Here is a 19,206-nt window from a genome sequence, read left to right as displayed (position 1 = left end):
TGTCTGGCTTTCCAATGCACACAATGTATGTTGGTAAAATCATATGTTCAGGGCTTGTATTTATGTATAAACAGTCTGCATCTACTGCAGTGCCTAGACTGTTTTTTGAGCTTTGTGAAAAGTTAGAAATTGCTCTCCTAGACTTTTGCAGACCTGAAAACATTGATAGATCAAGGATCGAAAATAAAATTTGTAAAAATTTCAGTCACATTTTTGGGTTTTAAGTGAACTAGAAAAAGGAATTTTATGGAAGCTGAAGGGGATGAATGAAGGAACATTGGTGAGAAACTGAATGACTGTGAGGGGAAAATGGAAGAAAAAAGGTTTGTTTATCTTAACAAAATAAAGACCAAAAGTAAAAGGGCTCTAAGGTAAAACAATTAAACTATATGGAGCTTAGATTTGCTTCTGAGGAACTAACTTAAAGGTAAGAATAGTGGTTTTATAGATATAGAAAGGACTCTGCAGTTATAGATGTGTAGAAATCATGTGCTCATAATTCTTTGGCTTAGTAAAAAGGGCATGTTTAAAAATGGAAAAGAAATCTTTTTCCAGACATCAGATCGTGTCTACCATCTAGGGCTTCCTTACAGGATTTACTCTGGGCATGCTGTGCACAGTATGTGTGTCAGTAGCTCTCTGCCTTTTTAAGAATCTGTTCAGGTTCTGGCTTACATGGGATAGTCCCAGTTTCTGTCTCTACTTTAAGAGAGGGTCCATACATCCAGTTTACATGGATGCAGAAGGAAAGGCTCATAATGGCTGGATGAGCAAAGTTGTGTGAGGCCTTGGTACTTACAGAAGGAGATACTATGGGGCTTATGATGTTTTCCATTCCCACTGCCCTCATCTTTTTCTTATTCCCCTTTATTCCTACTCTTCTCTCTGAAAAGTAACCCGTATATTCTTCATTCTTTATTACACTACCTCAGTTACTGTGCTTCTCTCTTCTTCTCCCACTTTGTTATCTAGTTTGACCTCTCAAAGATGTAAGCATATGTAAAATGTTACAGGATCCTTACCGTGAGGAGAGGGTAATGTCAAGAGGGAATGCCTTGAAGCTGGACAGTTCAGAAAAGATGGTTGTGTTCTCTTTGTGTTCTAGTTGAGCTTTGCTGCCTTGCTCACCACAGGTGCTTGATTGATACAATTCTGTAGAGTAGCATTAACTTGTTAATATTAGGCAATATGTCCCTCTTAACTGGTAACTAAATAATCGGGGTACCAGCGATACATCTCTACTAATAATTAATAAAAATTAAACAAAGGAATAAGTCTCTGGCTTGGTGGCTATCTGCAGTGTCAGGGCTTATGTCAATACCATGAAACTATTTTTAATTACCTCCCTATTTTTAATGCCCACACACAAGGTAGTGTCTGGGAATGTCCCTACCTCCGCTTATCTGTGTCCTGTGCCCAGGAATTTGTCAAGGAAAATAACACCTTTCTTGGACCAAAACTGCAGCAGGGGTGATGCTACAGGTCTAAATCTGTGGGACAGTGTGAGACAAAATTCAGGCCCATTTCCAGACTCTGTTTGTCCAGTAAAGAGGTAGCCAAATTTTCAGACGTTTAAGGCGCTGTAGGAGGAAGGAGCCCTAGCAGTGTTCCTTCATTGGGATCTTACTTTTGCATTTGTGGTTCAAACCTTGCTGTTGTGTGTAGCTTCTTTGGAGATTACTAGTTCAATTCTTTGCCTCAGGGATATAGTTCATAAGAATGTAGTTTTCCCTGGAATACCATGGAAGGGTGAGAGTTTGCAGATTTACTATTATCAAGAGGCTCATGGCAAGAACAAGCAAGTGTAAATGTCTAAACATGCAGCTAATAAATGCAGCTTTCACTTAATTATCCATTCTTTCACCGGGGGAAAATACTGAACACGTATTGGGTCTGGCTGAGATGGAGTTGATTTTCCCTGGAGCAGCCGTCACAGTGCTGTGCTTTGCATTGGTAGCTAGAAGGGTGTTGTTGGTAACACACCAGCCTTTTGGCTACTGCTGAGCAGCATTCCACAGCATCAGCGCTGTCTCTCCAACGTAAGCCTGTCACCAGTAGGCTCAGGGTGGGCAGGGTCTTTTGAGGGGACATAACCAGGACAGCTGGACAAGACTGACCGAAGGGATTCCATAACATATGATGTCTGCTCAGCAACGAAAGCTAAGACAAAGGAAGTGAGGGGGCATTTATTATTATGAGGTTTGTCCTCCAGAGCAATCACTATGCGTACTCAAGCCCTACTTCCTTGGAAAGGCTGGACATTTCCTACTGGTGGGAATTAGAGCATAAATATTTTGTTTTTCTTTGCTTCTGCAAGTGGCCGTTGTTCTTGCTTTATTAAACTGTTTTTGTCTTGACCTGTGGGTTTTTCTCCATCCTGTCTCTACCCTTGGTCCTGCTGAGGAGGGGAGTGATGAGAGTGGTGTGATTGGGCATCTCGGCCAAGGTCAACCCACCACACTACTGCAGTACAGGCTCACTTTTGGAAGTCCTCATACTCTGTGTACATTCAAGAAAGCGGTGTTCTTCGTTGAGGCTACTGTGATTTCTTTTATGTGAGAAGGATAAAAATGATCCAGTTGCCAGGTTCTTTTTCTTCTGTAAATCATCAGAGCCTCTGTCAGTTTATTTCTTGATGAGCCCCTTATCAGGCGATCAGATTTCTGCCAATTGACTTTGTTTCCAAGGCAACCACTCTCTTGACAAGCCAGCTCCCTTCAATAGTAGGTGACTTATTTTTTAGAATAGGTTGATTATATTTTAACTGCATTGTTCTTAATAAATACTTCTATATAAGTTTCAATCCTAAATGAAAATGTAAAGGTAATGGACTGAAAGTCTGTGCAACTAAAATTAAGTTGGCAGAGTGGTAAAGATATGTAAATGGATTTTATAATCTCTCACAGAATTCCTAAATTGTACATACTCCCTAAAGATGAGTGCCCACCAGCCATTCCCATTTATATAGGTATTCAGTGTATTTCTTTTCTAAAAATAATGGAAGTTTGGGTGGCTTACAAGGATGTTTCCCGAAAGTATAGATGGTTGTACTGCTGGTATTCACAGAACAATTTGCTTTCCTATTAATTTAAGTCGCCTAACTGGTTAATACTGGTATTTAAAAATCAGTAGATTCTAACCCAACTTCTTTTCATCCACAATTGATGTGGTCTTACTCTGCATCTTGCACATGTGGTGTTTCTATCTGGTAAGTTAACTCATCCTTTGCTTCAGTGGCTTTTTATATTAATCTGCTTTTGCTTCCAACAAAACTCATAGGATTGTCTTTGTTGAGTTTCTTGGATTCATCCTGGATTTACATTTTCAGGGAAGAGGCACAGACAGGATATAGTTACAAAACTCTTTCTCTGAGGAAAGCAAATTCAAACATCCATATTCATATAGACATGTAGTATCATCATGCCTATACACAATTCTAAAGGTACTGATTTCTGAATACAGCTATGTTTAGTATAAGGTGACTGAAGTTGTTCTCTTGCTAATTCAATGTCCCTTCAAGTTGTAGTCTTGATTTCAGGGGTGGCTGAAACTTGTAGAAACATTTCTGAAACTTTTAAAGTTTGTAGGACAAGGCATCCACAGAAATGGAATAAAATTTTTATTTCTACTGATACATTGAACTGTCTGTAATGTGTGCTCTAAACCCCTTCTTTCTTAGAGATGTCAGACAATTTTAGAGATGCAAGCACTCGTCTTTTTTCTTTATAAGGGATTTCTTCCCTAGAGGAGTATAAATTGCTATATGTGAGCTGAAATAATTTCAAGGTAGTTTGTGTAAGCATTTGGATTTTGGAGCACTTAAATCCTCATGCTGTAAAAATAAAGCATTATTCACTGTTAGCGATAATGAAGCAACTGTTCTTCTGTAATGCGATTGCTTGGGAAATTTTTGAATGATCACAGTGAGCTATCCAGTCCCTTTTGTAGGGAACTGATCTTGCAAGAGCTTTGTCTTTTATTCTGTCTCCATCTGTTGATAGGATGACTTACATCTTCTGTCTGGACTGACAGACAGGATTTAGGCACCAATCCAGCAAACTCCTTAAACAACAGTTTAGCTTTAAGCCTTAGAGTAACTAAATTACCTGGTTAAAAAAAATTGAAGTAACATTGCTTGCACACTACTGTCATCTTTAGAAGGGAGTTCAGGAGATTAAATTGTATTGGTACATGAACTTTAAATGGAATAAGAAGTGTTAAATGAAACATGCACTGAGAATAGAAAACATAGATTAAGACTTCCCTCTTTAGTACAGGAGAAAGGATTCCAGTTTGATAGCAGAGAGTCTACATCTTGTATATTTCTTTCAGATCAGTGCAGCTTGAGTATGTAGCTAGGCAGACAGAATAAATGAATAAATTTATTATAGATATATGTAGTAGTTTCTTCTGTCCAAAGAAAGACTGACCATAAAATCAGCAGGAATTATGGCATTACTTTGTAAAACAAGAGAAATGGCAACATGCCTGTTTCTTGTACTAACAGAACTGGTGACCACTATGCAGTTAGCAATACTTCACTGGCCGACCAGAAATTCTAATATATACTTTAAAGGCTACTCAAGTGTTTGATTCTTTGAAAGGTCTTCTCATTAAATGTTTTGGAAGTGTTAATCCTGTCAGGAAAAAATGCTGTTCTTATGAATGAATGAACTTACAGTTTTAAGCTAGTTGAGTGTTATATTCATTTAATGGTAAATGATGGTGAAATAGAAATTGTCTCTTTCTGAATTTAGTTTGCTTCATCTTTCAGTTTATTGAGCAAGCAGAAATGCTTTCGTTTTTGTGTTCCATAATGGTGACCTCTTGTGGTGTGAATATGTCAGTATTTCTGAAGGAGCTTTCTGTAATACATACCGGAGGAGGTTGTATTTATATGTAACTTTTAATGAGCTGCTAACTTACTAACTTAGTAAAATAACATCAGCTTTTCCAACTAGTTATTAATATGCACAATTCAATGTGTGTGAAAGGACAAGCGTTTTGAGCACAGTTTTCTGATTATGCTTTTGTGTGTCCATACTGTATCTTTTAGTGACCAGATGAAAGAGCCTGACAAAAAGTCATCACAGCCAAGGGCGACAGGCCAGAAGAGGAGAGTAACAGGTACCAGGAGTTTCAATCTCCATTCAAAAAATGTGGAATGCAGTCAAAAAGAAATAATCTAATTCTTGTGATTTGTCAATATTATTCTTTATTATTCACTGAACAATATTTTTGGTTTTCTAGACATACTGGGTTTTCTTACTGTTCTTAGTAAAGAGAAACAGTATTCAAGAGAGCTTCACTCTACAAATCTGTTGGTATTTTCTATCTTGCTTTTCCTATATCTAAGCTTAAGAATTTGTCAATCCATTAATACCTTCTTTGCCCATCACTTTTTGTAATCTGTCATAGTTGCACAGAAACTAATAAAACTATGCCAGCCCGTATTATCTGAAGAAACAGATTTTGGATTGCTGTGTAGGGATGCATTTTGCTAATTTTCCGTAACAGATTTTAATAATATTTCCTCATAGCTGGCACATTTCATACATCAAAAGTGCGTATTTGAGAGTTTGGTATGGAAGCCTGAAGTTTCTACTGTGCTATTATTATTTTTTATTATTGTTTTTGTAGAACTGAGGAATTCTGTTATTCCAGATCATTCTGGCAAAGGTTGTACTGTGCTCTGCTCTCATTTCCCTATGAGGAGCAGAAAGTATTTACTGTGACATGCAAGTTAGTATACATATAAGCCTTTTAATTTGTTTGTGCTATTTTATTGGTGTCACTGAAAATATAGTGTCTTTTTAGGATTATTTCTTTTTACATCTACTTTTCTTAACATTATGTAGCTTCCTTAGTTTGTTGTGTGCTTCATCTATAATCCCACAGTAAAGAGTGGGATAGCACTAGGAATTCTCCATCATTTCTTCTCTACAATGAGATTCTGGGTGAAGTGTTCATTTACAAATTGTTTCCGTTTTCTGATATGAATTGTGTTTACGCTTTGGCATTTTAGAGAGGAGGTAGACTGTTCTAATATTGATCTATTCATGGCCACTCAGTATTCAGTGAAAAGGCTAAACATTATAAGTCAGGCAGTACTCAGCTTTTGAATGCTCAGTGTTGCTAAGGCTCTTGTATTTACATGCTAAAAACAGCAACCAATAAATGTAGACTGATTAGTGATTTTTTTTTTTTTGACCAGAATGCAAAGCAGTGGTTAAGACCTATGAGAAACTGAGACAACCAACTTGAACTTGCTGCATTCATTTGCTTGAGTATTTTTTCTGTTGAATTGTGATTTGCTCTGTTAGAAAGTTCTGGACAGCTTCTGAAATATTTTAAATATAGCTAGTACCCTAACTTTTCATCAGCAGCTTAAAAAAATCTCCCAGGACTGAGACACATACAATTTAGTAATGTTGCTTTTCTTTATAGTCATGTATTATCTGGTCATTCTTATTGCTAGGATTAATATTGATTAGTAAAAGCTGATTATCTTCTTTTTTACTTAGGTATAAGAGATACTTTTTTAAAAAAAATATGCCATTGTGACTTTCAGTTTGCTGTATTCTTCTGATGAATATCAGACAAGTGAAGCAGAGTAGTACATAGAAACATCTGTACTTTTCATTCTGAACTGAAAATTAAATGGCTTTGGTAATTTTTTTTTTAAGTGAGAAGTTTAGCTCTATCTGCAAATGCATGCCTGATGTTTTCTATTTCTTGCCTAATGAAGTTAAGTATATGTGTAGTTAAAAAAGTCAGTCCCATCTTTCAGTTGAAGAGAGGTAGCTACAGATAGAAAATAAAAGAAATAATTGAGTCAATATGTGGGTTTTGTGGCAGGAAGGAAGAGTGCACACTATTCTACTGTTCTCATTTCAGATGTACTTTTACATTCTCCAGAGCAGAATTTTCACTTCATTGCAAACGCTGCATAGTGTTTTATTGATTAGGTTACTCATCAATTTAAATAAGATTGTCAACTCATTTGATCTAGAAAATAAAAATGGTATGCAAAATAATAAGAATAATAATATTTGCTAATAACATGTACTTATATATAATATATATAGCAAATATAGTGTATTACTTATGAAATAGTAGCTTTTTTTAATAATCTTTTGACATAGGTATATTTGATAGATAATGTGTATGATGTAGGTAGACATTTAATATAGAACAACAGAAAAAAAGAGTCTGGATTATTTTCTAAAGAGCAAGCTTTTAAAATAGGAAGTTTTAAAATTGTTTTACTGTTCTTAGTAATGCCAGTAGACAGTCACTGTTTTAAGGTCTGAGATGCTGTTCATGTGATGCAAACCTCTTATTATTGGTGTTCTCAGGTAGTATTTTTTGTGTCTGTTCATGTTTGTGTTAAGAATTTTCATTGTCCTTTAAATGCAAGAGCTAGTAATGAGCAACAGGAGAGATTTTCAGACCAATCTGTCTCTTAAAGAAATGTGTATAATCCAGTCTTAATGGCTTTCCTAATGTTATTTAGTAGAGTTGTGTGATTTTTATTTCCCTATTAAAAAAACCTCAAAGCAAAACCAACACAACAAACCAGACCCTATCTTTACAACAGCTTAACTTGCCTGCTAGGTAAAGAGCTTAACCCAATCTTGAACTCCAAACACGCACCTTGTAAGCGACTGTTAGATCCTTTACGTCTCGAGTCTCACAGAACCTATGGCTCTCCATCTGTAGTGGCCCAGCGGTCAAGGCCAAATTCTGTCACTTCACAAAGTACTACCTGGGGGTGTAAAGGATGTTCAGCAAGTCAGAATAATTCCCAGTGATACTGCATCCATATGAAAGTGAATCTTGGGTTCCATTTTTTAATACACTGTGTTTTCACCAACTTCCTTGTCCAATCTGAAAACAGATCCATGCTCCCAATCCTGTTTCCAGAAAAATTCTGGTCCACTGTTTTTTAGGTCTACTGATTTTTTGACTTGATGTCTGCAATACTTTTTTGTTTTGTATTTTCCTTTTGAAGCCAAGTATAAAAAAAGCTTAAATATTTTTAAAAACTCTCTTTGGTAAGTAGACAAGATTTCTGATAGTGAAGAGTAGCTTTTTCTCAGTGACAGGGATATTGGGCTGAGGGTGGCCAAGAAGAGTGGGAGTTGGTGGCCTTGAAGATTTCTGATGTTTTTTGGAGGCAAAATGTCTTTCACATATCTGTAGTTTACTTTTCATTTCAGAGGTTGCCATGTAAAAAACTGCTGAATGCAATAAAGAACAGGAAAGGAACATACATTTTATTGAAGTTTAGTCATGAAGTTTGCATAACTAATTGCATGAAGTAGTTTGAATTGCTAACAGGATGTAATAACTAACAGTCATTTAATCAGGCTTAGTGTAATGTCATGCGTGTGTACTAGATAAAATTCTACAATCCTAGAGGACTGTAGTATGCATTTTTTAAAAACAAGTAACAAGCTGTCACGTGAACACAGAGCTGAAAAATAGTAGGACACTTTGATGTTCAAGTAGTCATTACCTTCCAATTCAGTGATCAAATGAAACATTAATGTCAGCAAACAAAAGCTTTACTGTACAGCTTTACATATCAAACCGCTTAACCATCTAGTTTTGTTTGAAATGTTTGTTTTTGAGAACATGTAAATAAAAAGAAAAGCTTGAATTCATAGAATAACCCAGAATATAAAACGTGACATTTTTAGATTCTTTCTGACTGATGAATAAAGTATTTGTAGCTATTTATTATTGTAAAAAGTGAAACCTTCCCTGAATGTGTACTTTTGTTTTCAATATATTTTAAAGGCTTGAAGGATGAAACAAGAATAAATGAATGGGAGGAGGAAGATTTCTTTTGGCATACAAAGATTCTACCAATTCTGCATGAACTGGAAAAAGGTGGGTAGCACTGCTCTGAGAGGGTGTATTTTCTATACTGTTTCTTGCAGGAAGCATGGGACTCATTTGTGTTTACTACAAAATAATAACAGTAATTGGAGTATGTGGCCTTTTACACTTTCATATGTTCGGTGACTTCACAGTGTAAACTGGCCTGGGCAGTCTAGGTGGCCTTGCACAGGGGTTGTACTAGATGACTTTCAGAGGTCATTTCCAACCTTACCCATTCTATGATCCTGTAAAAAACCCCAAAACTGATTTAGAAAAGACCTTGTCTTGTCTGATTAAGTTACCTCATTTTAGACAACTTAGCTCTGCCAGCTTAGCAGTCAGGGTTGAGCTAATAATTTTAAGAACAAAGTACTGCACAGATTCACTGCTTTAACCACAGACTGTACTGGAGGTCTCAATTCATTTTTAAAAAACTAAGGAAATCTTAATGAAAATTTCCATTTGTAATTAAAGTCTTAGATGCACCAGAAAAGTATGTATATGACTCAGAATACTGAAGCAAAATTGAGTACATTAAGTATAGCTTGAAAGTTTAAACTCTGGAATCCGTTTTTCATCTAAAAAGTTGTTCAATTGCCTTCTGTAGACACTGTATTTTTTTGAATGGTGGGAATATAGAAAGTAGGTTTGTTTTTACAAGTAGTTCTGTTTTACAGGATCTTATCAGTGTTTGTAGCATATTTAGATATATATATAGATATATCTATATATAGATACAGATTAGAACTTCTTTTTGCGTAGTTTTGCAGATGTTGATGAGTATGAAACACCTGTACAGTGCTGAGTGATTTCCAGTATGTGTAATTGTTTAAAAAAGACAGGATTCTCAATCCCACATCCGTCACTGATGTATAGAAAACGGTGATAAGGAAATTTGAAAACAGATATGTAACTTCACATTTTCCTTGCTTAATGCCGAGATTGTCAAATATCAGCCACTGAGTTGTTGTTTTGTGTGGTGAGATGTTCTTTATTCCTAACCAAAATAAAATTTAGAGGTAAAAATCTAATCATGTCTTTCCCTTGTCGTAGCTAAGGAAAATCCATTTTCATGCCCCTTTTCCTCAGTCTTTACTTGATTTGTTTAGTGTATTGGAGGTTTTTCAGCTTTTTAAGAAACCTTATTCTGGCTTAGTTTTTCTAATAAGAGATGATATTATCCAATGATACTTTCTTACCAGTTGACTGAATGTAGTACTACAAAAAGCTTAAAATCCAAGTTTTGCTACTTCTTGAATACTAACACAAATTGTAACTGAATTGCATCATTGCCTCCTGAAACTGTGTGATATGTTGCTTTCTTTGACTATTTACTGCACAATTCTTATAAAAATGAATATTTGAATTCCATAATTGAAATGCTTTGAGTGGGTCTGTTGGTAATTCAATATTTTCTAATTTCGTGTGCAGACATTTTCTTCGTACCTTTTAGCTAATTCCCTGCACGTGAACTTAGGTTGTATTTAGTTTTTGATATATTAATAGAGAAGCCTTTTTCTTCACTTTCCTCATGCAAAAATATTTTCAGAAACCTTTCCATTCAAAAACAAATCTGAAGTTAACCTGGAATTTATTTATTGCCTAAATTCTTCTGAATATGATGTGCTTGAGTTGTTTGTAATATGACAAAAAAAACCCCAAATTCTCTTTTTCAAGAGGAAGAAAAAATTAATTTTGTTACATTCCAATACTCAGGAGGTTAAGCTTTAAAATGCCCCATGGGATGAGTGATGAATAATTTTGTTGTTAATTTTGATGAAATGGAGTGTAAAACCTTTCAGTTTTGGTTCCTTGCTACTCCTGTTTCATATCTTACTGGAGCAGAGCATTTAGAGTCGTGCTATATTTTGTTAAGTTTCTGTCATGATGGGAGTAGAAATGGAATAGTCATTGCTGTTCCTTGAGTGTGGTGATTGCAAATTGAGAGCTTCCAGGCACTTCTCAGCCTGAGAGATTGGCCCTTGAATATGCCTACAGGTTTGGGCCTCAGACATGTTTTTTGTTGTAATTTCCTGTCCATACATATGTCATCACAAGTGCTTTCCCTCCTTGAATATGACTCTATTTCAGTTGTGAAGTACACCCTGAGTAAATGCAGAGTTTATACTGCCAGGTCAGGTGGATTTACGTGGGGCTCTCTAAGTGTCACCTTACGGACAAAAGCAAATGTAAGAATTTTTTTTTTTAAATTCACTATTCAATTTTAAAAATAGACAAGACTTTTCTTTTTCTCTGTAAACATGCACATGATTCCATTGTGTTGAGATGCAGATTTTGTAATCATTTACTGTTTTATTTTTGTGTATTTTAAACAGAGTCTCAGGGACTTGGGTGAGGAGGTAGATCACTTTTTTGTCAATAGGACAACATTCCACTCAAAGGTATCTTGCACCTCTACATTGAAGAGTTCCAGCAAGTTTTTACATTCACTTTTTTTTTTAATCCCAGCAAGGTTTGATGTATAAAGTTACCTATATGGGGAGAAAAATGCTCCTTAACTCTCCCCTTTTCACATCTAATGTTTAGTGGAGTGCTTTAAAGAAGGTTTTCAGAGACACAGTTTCCCAGTAGACATTTGGTCAATCTTACTATTAAGCATCAAAGGTGAGTTTCATTTCAGCTGTAGGCATTATTTTTGCTCAATGATTTCTTGGCTTGAGTCTCTTTTTTTTTTAAAAAAAGCAGAATAAAATTATTTCTGCGCATCACATTATCATGTGAAGACATCTGTTTGGAGTCTTAATTTTTATTGTTGTGCAACCTGTTCTTTATTTTGTTCTTCATGTATTGAGATGCTCTGGATAAAGTGGCACTGGTAATTATTTTTTATTTTTCTCTCCCTTCCTACACCCTTCAAGAAGAAGATGATATAGAACACCTTTGTCGAGCTTGTACCAAGCTCTATCAAGCATTGGATGAAGGAAATATGCTTGGAAAAAGATTCAAAAGAAGAAACATCCTTCTGAAGACATTATATAAACTTGTAGACATTAATTCAGATCCACTTTCCCTGAAGCTGGCAAAGATTATTCTGGCTGTAAGTGTTTTGAAATGCTCTTTGGTAGAATGTAATGCTCAAAGTCATGAATTACAACTTGCATTTAATTTTTTATTTCATACTAGTAAAATGTGTCTAAACTAAACCTTTCCGAAGTACAGTTTACTACCACAGAGATACTGGTCTCCCATCCATCTAGATCAGCACTTGTAGCTATTTTCTGCAGAGAAGTTATGTCTGGGGGAGGAAGGAGGGGCACAAAATAGGACAGTGGGTGTATGGTGGCATGTGGTGGTGCCGAACTGTTTTATTAGATTTTTGTATGAAGTTTATGTTATGGTTCGTTTCACTGTATCCCCAATTCTGTATCCCTTTTGTGTTGTCTGTATAATAAGGTGTTTTGTGTCAATCATCCCATACCTCACATGACATGTAACATCCCCTCTGCCCCAACCCCCATCTCTGGGGCAGCTTGTCAATCACTCCCGGGGTCCCTCCCAGATTGTGAAATCTCCGGCAGAGGGCTTCAGGTGATAGGTAGCTTGGGGGAAATTCCTTTGGCTCTGGATTTTAGTGGTCTGAAGCTTGGGGGTGGGCACACCTTGTTACCCCCTGAATCCCCTGATTTGTTGTCTTGTTGTATCCTCCCTGGGACCCTCCCCCGCTTATCGGGGGTAGGAGGGAGGAAGAGGCTCTCTCAGCCGCTGGGTTCTCAGCCTGGAAGCTCTCAGCCGCTGGGTTCTCAGCCTGGAAACTCTCAGCCGCTGGGTTCTCAGCCTGGAAACTCTCAGCCGCTGGGTTCTCAGCCTGGAAGCTCTCAGCCGCTCGCCTCGGAGCTTGGAGATCTCTGCTAATAAACATCTTTTAACCTGCCAAGCTGAGAGCCAGCCTTTTCTCTTCTGCTGCTGTTGACTGTCACCTTTGGGTCCAGCTGCTAAGCCGAGAAGCCAAAACGAACTGGAAACTTTGTGTCTGTGTTGACCCGAGCTAGCTGGGGGTCAGCTCCCACCCGGAGCGGGGACACAACCGGACACAGTGGCAGGAATATTGTATAGGCATAGGAAAGACACAGTGTCCTAAACTGGGATACACGTGCAGGGATTTAAAAAACCCAATGATTATAAAATGCATACATGGAAAGGAAGCTTAGTTTCTGATTAGTATCTTGACCTTGTTCTAAAAATACCAAAATGGAAGGTATTTGAAATTTGAAAATGAGTGAAATGTAAATAATATTTTGCTTTAGTATTTCTGGTTAAAACCCAGAATTAAATTTTGTGCTTTAGAACTTCTTTGTTCGTGTTCTACAAAACATGTATGGACAGTCAGTGGTGACAGGATGCCACTAACACTGTGTTGTAGGCATCTGAGTAATTTTTGTGTGTGTTGAGGGAGTCATGTTCTCCTGTAAGGCAGTGTAAGTTATTTTATTCAGGAATACTGTTATGTACTCAGATACCACTGAGATGTTAAATGGTGCTTATTAAAAAAAAGTTCCTTTACAGACATTTTTCTGTGTAGTATTTTAAAAATCATGAACCTAGAAGAAATTGCCCTTGAAATGCAGAGGAAAGGAAGAGATATGTCATTGTATTTTTACCACCTTTACTTCCCTTTCAAGATTTCTCATCATCAGATCTTGTTTTTCTGATAGCTGAGAGTAAATTTCATTATGACATGTACTGGTGGTCTACGTGGTAGGGCAGTAGATGCCAAATCACTGATTTCCATGCAGAATTTCTCTGTAAGGGACTTGGAGAAAAAATCCTGCAAGTTATTGATATACCACTTGTTTATATTAATACATTAAGAGTTAATATCTGTTATTTTAAAGGCGGCTAAAAGTTTGCTAAATAGAGTTTAAAATACCTGAGTTTCAGGTATTTCAGTTTCCTTTAATTCTGTATACATCTTCAGTTTGGTTTAATGTATTGTTAGGATTTTAGCTGTAATTTAATAGTTATGTGAGAATACAAGTTTGCTATGGTGTCTGAACTTGTAGAATGTTATGGTGCATTTTTGCATGCGGATTTTAGTTGATTTTATGTCTTTTAACTTCTTTGCAGATGAAAGTAGATGGAAAAAATCTTCTTAGCGTTTGCAAGCTAGCATTTAAAATTTGTAGGAACAAAGAAAATGATTCCATCATTCAAAATGATACATTATTGGGTATGTATTCTTTCTTGTCTGTAAGTTAGATGTTGAAATTCAACAGTTAAAGTTGTTCTCTTTGAAAAAACATTTTCAGAGTTAACTTAGTCACAGAGTGAAAATTCCTTGCCTGGGTCAAACTAAGGGTTGGTTCAGACCAGTATTCTGTGTCTAAGTAATGATGGGTACAGGGAATGCTGTTTAGGGGGAGCACAGGAGCCCATATGTTTTCTGTGATCTGTTTCCCCAGCACCACTCCAGCATCCAGAACTCTTCTGTTCTATTAGGGACATGGGATGGTGCATCCCTGCCCAATCCCTTTTTAGTCTCTGTTTATACGTCTTTTGTTCATTAATTTGCCTTTTTGGACTTTCTGATTCTGTCTGCTTCTACAATGCTGTAGAACAAGTTCCAGAAATTTTCTGGGTGTTGTTTTAAATCTGTTTGTAGTTTCGGAGGATTTGTAAGAGTTTATACAGTCAGCTTACCTTTAACCTCCAGGATTTTTTAAAATGCAGTCTTATCACTTATAAGATAGTCTTGCAGTCTTCTCCTTTTCAAGACTGAGGCATCTCAGCCTCTTAGCTCTTTGAACAGATATTGTGTCATTCAGTTGTTTTTTAAGTCCCTCTCTGTACCTTCTCAAACTCCAGTGGATCCTTCTTGAGATTTATGGAACAGAACTGTCTATAGAATTCAAGCTGTGTCTGGACCAAATATTATAGAAACTAAATAATTCTGACTGTGGTGTTGGTCGTCATCAGGGAAGATCCTGAGAAAAGTCATTGGCTTTTTTAGATTTTTTTAATAGCTGCACATTGAGCCAGTGGTTTTGGAGAACTGTCAGCAATGTCTCTAAGATCTCTTTTGAGCTTTTAACAGTGTTTGTGTCATGCACACCCCCCTGCCCCTTGCAAATATGAAGATGGTGAAGAAAATTACGTATGAAGAAAATGAAAGTGTGCGAATGATGCTCAGTATTGATTGATAGTTATTCCTTTCATTAAAACTGTAGTGTGTTTTATAAATGTAGGCCTCGATCTTGCAAGCAGTTATTGCACGTGTATTGGTTAAGGCATGTGTGTATATTTCCTTAAATAGGAGAGAGTATTCATGGTTTTAAAGTTTAGTACACAATTGTTGTCAGAAATAAAGGCAGGCCTTTCAAGTGGTGAGGAAAGGACTCACAGGAAACAGAACAGCTGGGTTGACTTTGGATACTGAAAAATACAGTTTTGTAGAGAACAGCATCATTTGAACAAGTCTCATTTTGCTCTCATTTCCATCCTCTTTCACTTGCTGGAACATTGGTAGGTGTTTTATTTGTTCATTCACTCGCTGTGTTTCACCCACCTGTCCCAGGAGAAGACGTGACCCTGGCCTATCACCACAATGCCCAGATTCCTGTTGCAGTCACTGGGTTATAGATTCAACTTCTTTTTCCTCTTTTGTCCTGTGAACAATTTATGTGCAGTGCAGCAGCTCCAGTAGAAGAAATAAGTTAATCCTTCATCCCAGAGTAGACAACTACTGTTCAAGACCCTGTTTAATACTGTGCAGAGCAGGAGCCTGAAACTGAGCTCTCACATTTCCACAACCCAAGTGATTTAATTGGTGAGGGTGGGAGTTTGGATAAGAGCCTAGAGTGTATACTTCATTCATATACATATATACTTGGAGAGACTATCAGCTTCAGCTGAGACAGAAAAAATTTTTAAAGTCTCTTCAGTTTAATGATACAGGAAAATGTTTCTATTCAACTGGAACTGAATGGAACATAGGAAGCAGAAATATCTCTTTGAATCAGTTACTAGAAATTCAACAGTACAATGTTGGTTAAGGTTACTCATTTGTTTAAGATACCCCCACTAAATTCAGAATATCTCAATTTGACTGCAGAAGATACATTGGGCTTGTGTTAACTGTAAATTTTAACATTTCAAATGTCTGACACTGTTGCACAAAACAAAACTTTTATGTCAACTTTACCTACGTGAAAAGCAAATCTAAAAAGGCTATGAACAGATTCAAATGTGAGAGTTGAATTAGGCCCCTGTGCTTTTTAGTGCTCCGTTTGAGATGCTTTAAGACATTTGATTTTTAAGGAAATAGTCTGAATTGGTACACAGAAGTTCAGGCACACACCATTTTTGCAAATCTTGACTGAGGATTTCAATGGTTCCTGCTATGTGTTTACAGCTTACTCTGTTTTTTGAAGTCTAGGAGAACAAAGGTTGGGCCCATTCTCTTATTCATCAATAATTGTTTCTTGGTTTCAGTCCAAATATCCAATTTTTCTAGCCCACTTATTAGAAATATAAGAGTTCAATCTGAGGGTGTTTTCCAGTTGTTAATCTCTTTAATGACTGGACTGTATTAACTATAAATTTTAATATTAGACTTTCTGAATAATGATTTTTGTTTTAGATTATTTGTTGCAGGTTCTGTGGAATGAAGATCTACAAACAAACAATGAAGCTCTTGTCTATTGCATGGCAGCTATAAAATTCATGTCTGAAAAGGATAGACTCCTTTATAAAATGGTCAGCAAAGGAGCTGTTGAAATGTTTCTGGAATTAATGAAGCAGATTAATAACATAAAAGAACACGACACATATTTCTACAAGTTGGGCCACTTATTAGTCCAGGTCAGCATTTACTTTTATTTCTAAAAGTATGTACTTCAAGGGTAAATTAAAAATTTAATTAGAGGAGATAAGGTAACCCTGTGTGCTACTGACAGAGTTGTACCTATATTTCAATAGACTTATTTTTAAGAAGTTTAATGAAGTTGTTCAGGACCTAATTTAATTACCACAGTTGTTTGTGTGTAGTCAATTTTAAAGGCTTTAGAGATTCTGAAGTTTATAGAAATATTTTTAGGTGCCTAATAAACCAGTTTCTCATTACTACTTGTGCTGACAATGTTCTGGATACTATAGTAAACGGATAAAAATGTGTTCTCTACCTAAATTCTTGAAACTGAAATAATAAATACAAGCTGGTTCTGCAATACCCTAGGAGATTACAAAAAGCTTTTTATTACAAGAATAATGCATTTTTAAAAAGTGTAGGGAAATACAGCTGTGTTTCTTTGACAAAGTGTTTTTGAAGAACAGTAATGGAAGGAAAAAGCAGTTGCAAAAGCGAACACTTTTTGAATCTTTTGAAGACAGCAGGCTCAAAACTGTTTTCACATACAAAGCACCTTGATAAGCGGTGGCTCTGAAAATTAATCCTTGGCCCTAAAACTGTTTAAACCCATGTATTTTAGAAACACTGGGGGATGGTATTGTGTTTATCGAGGATTTGCCAGGTAGATTCTTGGTGTTTGCTTGGAAGTTATTGATGTAATGCTAAGCGAATGATTTAATTGTAAACTTCCAGGTACTTCATAGGAAAATACACTGGACAATTTTCTGAGATAGTGTTTGCACTAGATTTGTCTGCTAATTATGCCAGATTTCTTTAATTCTCTATTAATTTATAAGCACGGGATTTTGTACTTCTGGAAATTATATGAGAAAACCGCTTACATCATCACATTACTATTGGTGATTTTTGTCTGTTTTTTTAGTCTTAGTAATAAAACTAAGGATTTATTTAGTTTATTCGCAGGATTTGACTACTCTCTGAACTTGCCCACAAATTTCGCAGGAATATTTTTCTTCCATTATTTGCCTGCAGATAAATTTAGGGTTTTTTAATCAAGGGTTTTATTTGCAAATGTGTGAAAGGAAAATGTTACATTTTATGCTTTCTTTAAAAAAATCTCTCATATCTCTGCTCTTTTCAGTACAAATGGAAGTTTAGCAAAACTGCTTTGTACTATTTGAATAGACTGGCTGTTTCTAAGAAGTTCTTCTGTGTTTTGTAGAGGAGTCAGTACTGACAGCTGTCTCTTATTGAGATTGCTCTTTCACTTGTTTATGTTCGCTTCTATAGTAGTACAGATACTTCAGTTTTCTTCCTCTTGTAAGAAAAGTAGCAATTTCTACTTCTCTTGAATTCCTGTGTGACTTTCTCATATCAGTTCCTTCAACAAATCTGTGTGCACTACTTCCTTCATGTGAGTTAATTGATCAGTCATCATGGACACATGAACGAGTAGTTCTGTTTTAGGGATGATTGAAGAAATTCTCTTCTGTGATCGATGTCTTCAGAGTAAAGTTTTGGTAACATACTGCATCTTGTAGCAAGAGATCAAATAGCCAGTGATGTACAGAAATAATGTCTTCAGTTATAGACAGCAAATTATATTGGAGGAGAAAAACACTTCAGATTATCACGGTGGTCTCTGAAGGAAGCTTTGCTATCTCTTGGTAACTGAAGTAATCCATTTAATTGGGACCAGCTCTTCATTCTTTAACTGTATAATTGCACAATCACCAGATGGCAGTGTTACACATTCTCTTGCTAGATCCTTTTTGTGGGAATAAAGTCCCTATCTGATTTCTCCATTCTTCCACAGTGGATTTTTTGCAGAAATCATACAATACAGGAATAAAAATGTTAGTGATCTTTTTTTTTTCCTTAACAGAGGACTTGAAACCAGCATCATCTCTGATTAATTTTATGTTGCTTAACCTAAGAGTTTGTTAATATTTATGCAAAATATAGTAATGCTTATTCAAAAAACAAGATATTTGAAGAGTCACTGTCAAGACTTAATAAATACTCCGTGTTCCTTAATTGAGAAGCACTTGAATGCCTTCTCCTTTAAAAATAGCATTTGTCAGCACTTACATTTTCTGTTTGGGTGAATTTGATCTTTCGTATGGCAACATAACAATTTGGGCTGGTGGGGATTGCTAAAGACAATTGTTATGCATTTCTCTCTGAAACATAGGGTCTGCTTGAAGCAATCACAATATCTCTAGAGTTCAGCTGCTATCTGGCTAGCTTCTATTATTTTTTAAACTGTACTCTTCGAATTTCAGTTGTGCACTGACTGTGTTTATTGGATATATACTTCCATAAACTGCTGAATGCTGTTTCCTTGCACATTTAAGTGTATATGTTATTTTACATTGCTTTTCCTTTCCAAGCTGTCTTTATCTGAGGATGGCTCTTGTTAGAATTTACTGCTTGAGGATTTTGAGCCATCTAACTGTATCAGGCATTGAAAATTTCTACTCTCTTTTTTG

The 19,206-nt window shown here is 36.2% G+C and overlaps 1 protein-coding gene across 5 annotated transcripts in view; it reads left to right on the top strand.

Moving 5' to 3' along the window:
* ARMC2 (armadillo repeat containing 2) overlaps positions 1-19,206 on the top strand; it is a 69,761-nt gene that overhangs the window by 15,015 nt on the left and 35,540 nt on the right. For 4 of the 5 annotated variants that reach the window (XM_058420059.1, XM_040060303.2, XM_058420061.1 and 1 more), the window contains 5 exons: positions 5,057-5,127; positions 8,806-8,898; positions 11,769-11,947; positions 13,975-14,077; positions 16,487-16,707. In XM_058420059.1, coding sequence (XP_058276042.1) covers positions 5,057-5,127; positions 8,806-8,898; positions 11,769-11,947; positions 13,975-14,077; positions 16,487-16,707 — 667 coding nt within the window. The remainder of the gene's footprint in view (positions 1-5,056; positions 5,128-8,805; positions 8,899-11,768; positions 11,948-13,974; positions 14,078-16,486; positions 16,708-19,206) is intronic. The other variant, XM_058420060.1, reaches the window with a different exon arrangement.

This window comes from Hirundo rustica, chromosome 3 (genome assembly GCF_015227805.2).
Source record: "Hirundo rustica isolate bHirRus1 chromosome 3, bHirRus1.pri.v3, whole genome shotgun sequence".
Classification (NCBI taxonomy): Eukaryota; Metazoa; Chordata; class Aves; order Passeriformes; family Hirundinidae; genus Hirundo; species Hirundo rustica.
Note: the sequence above shows the minus strand (reverse complement) of the source record. Positions and strands in the feature narration are given on the sequence as shown.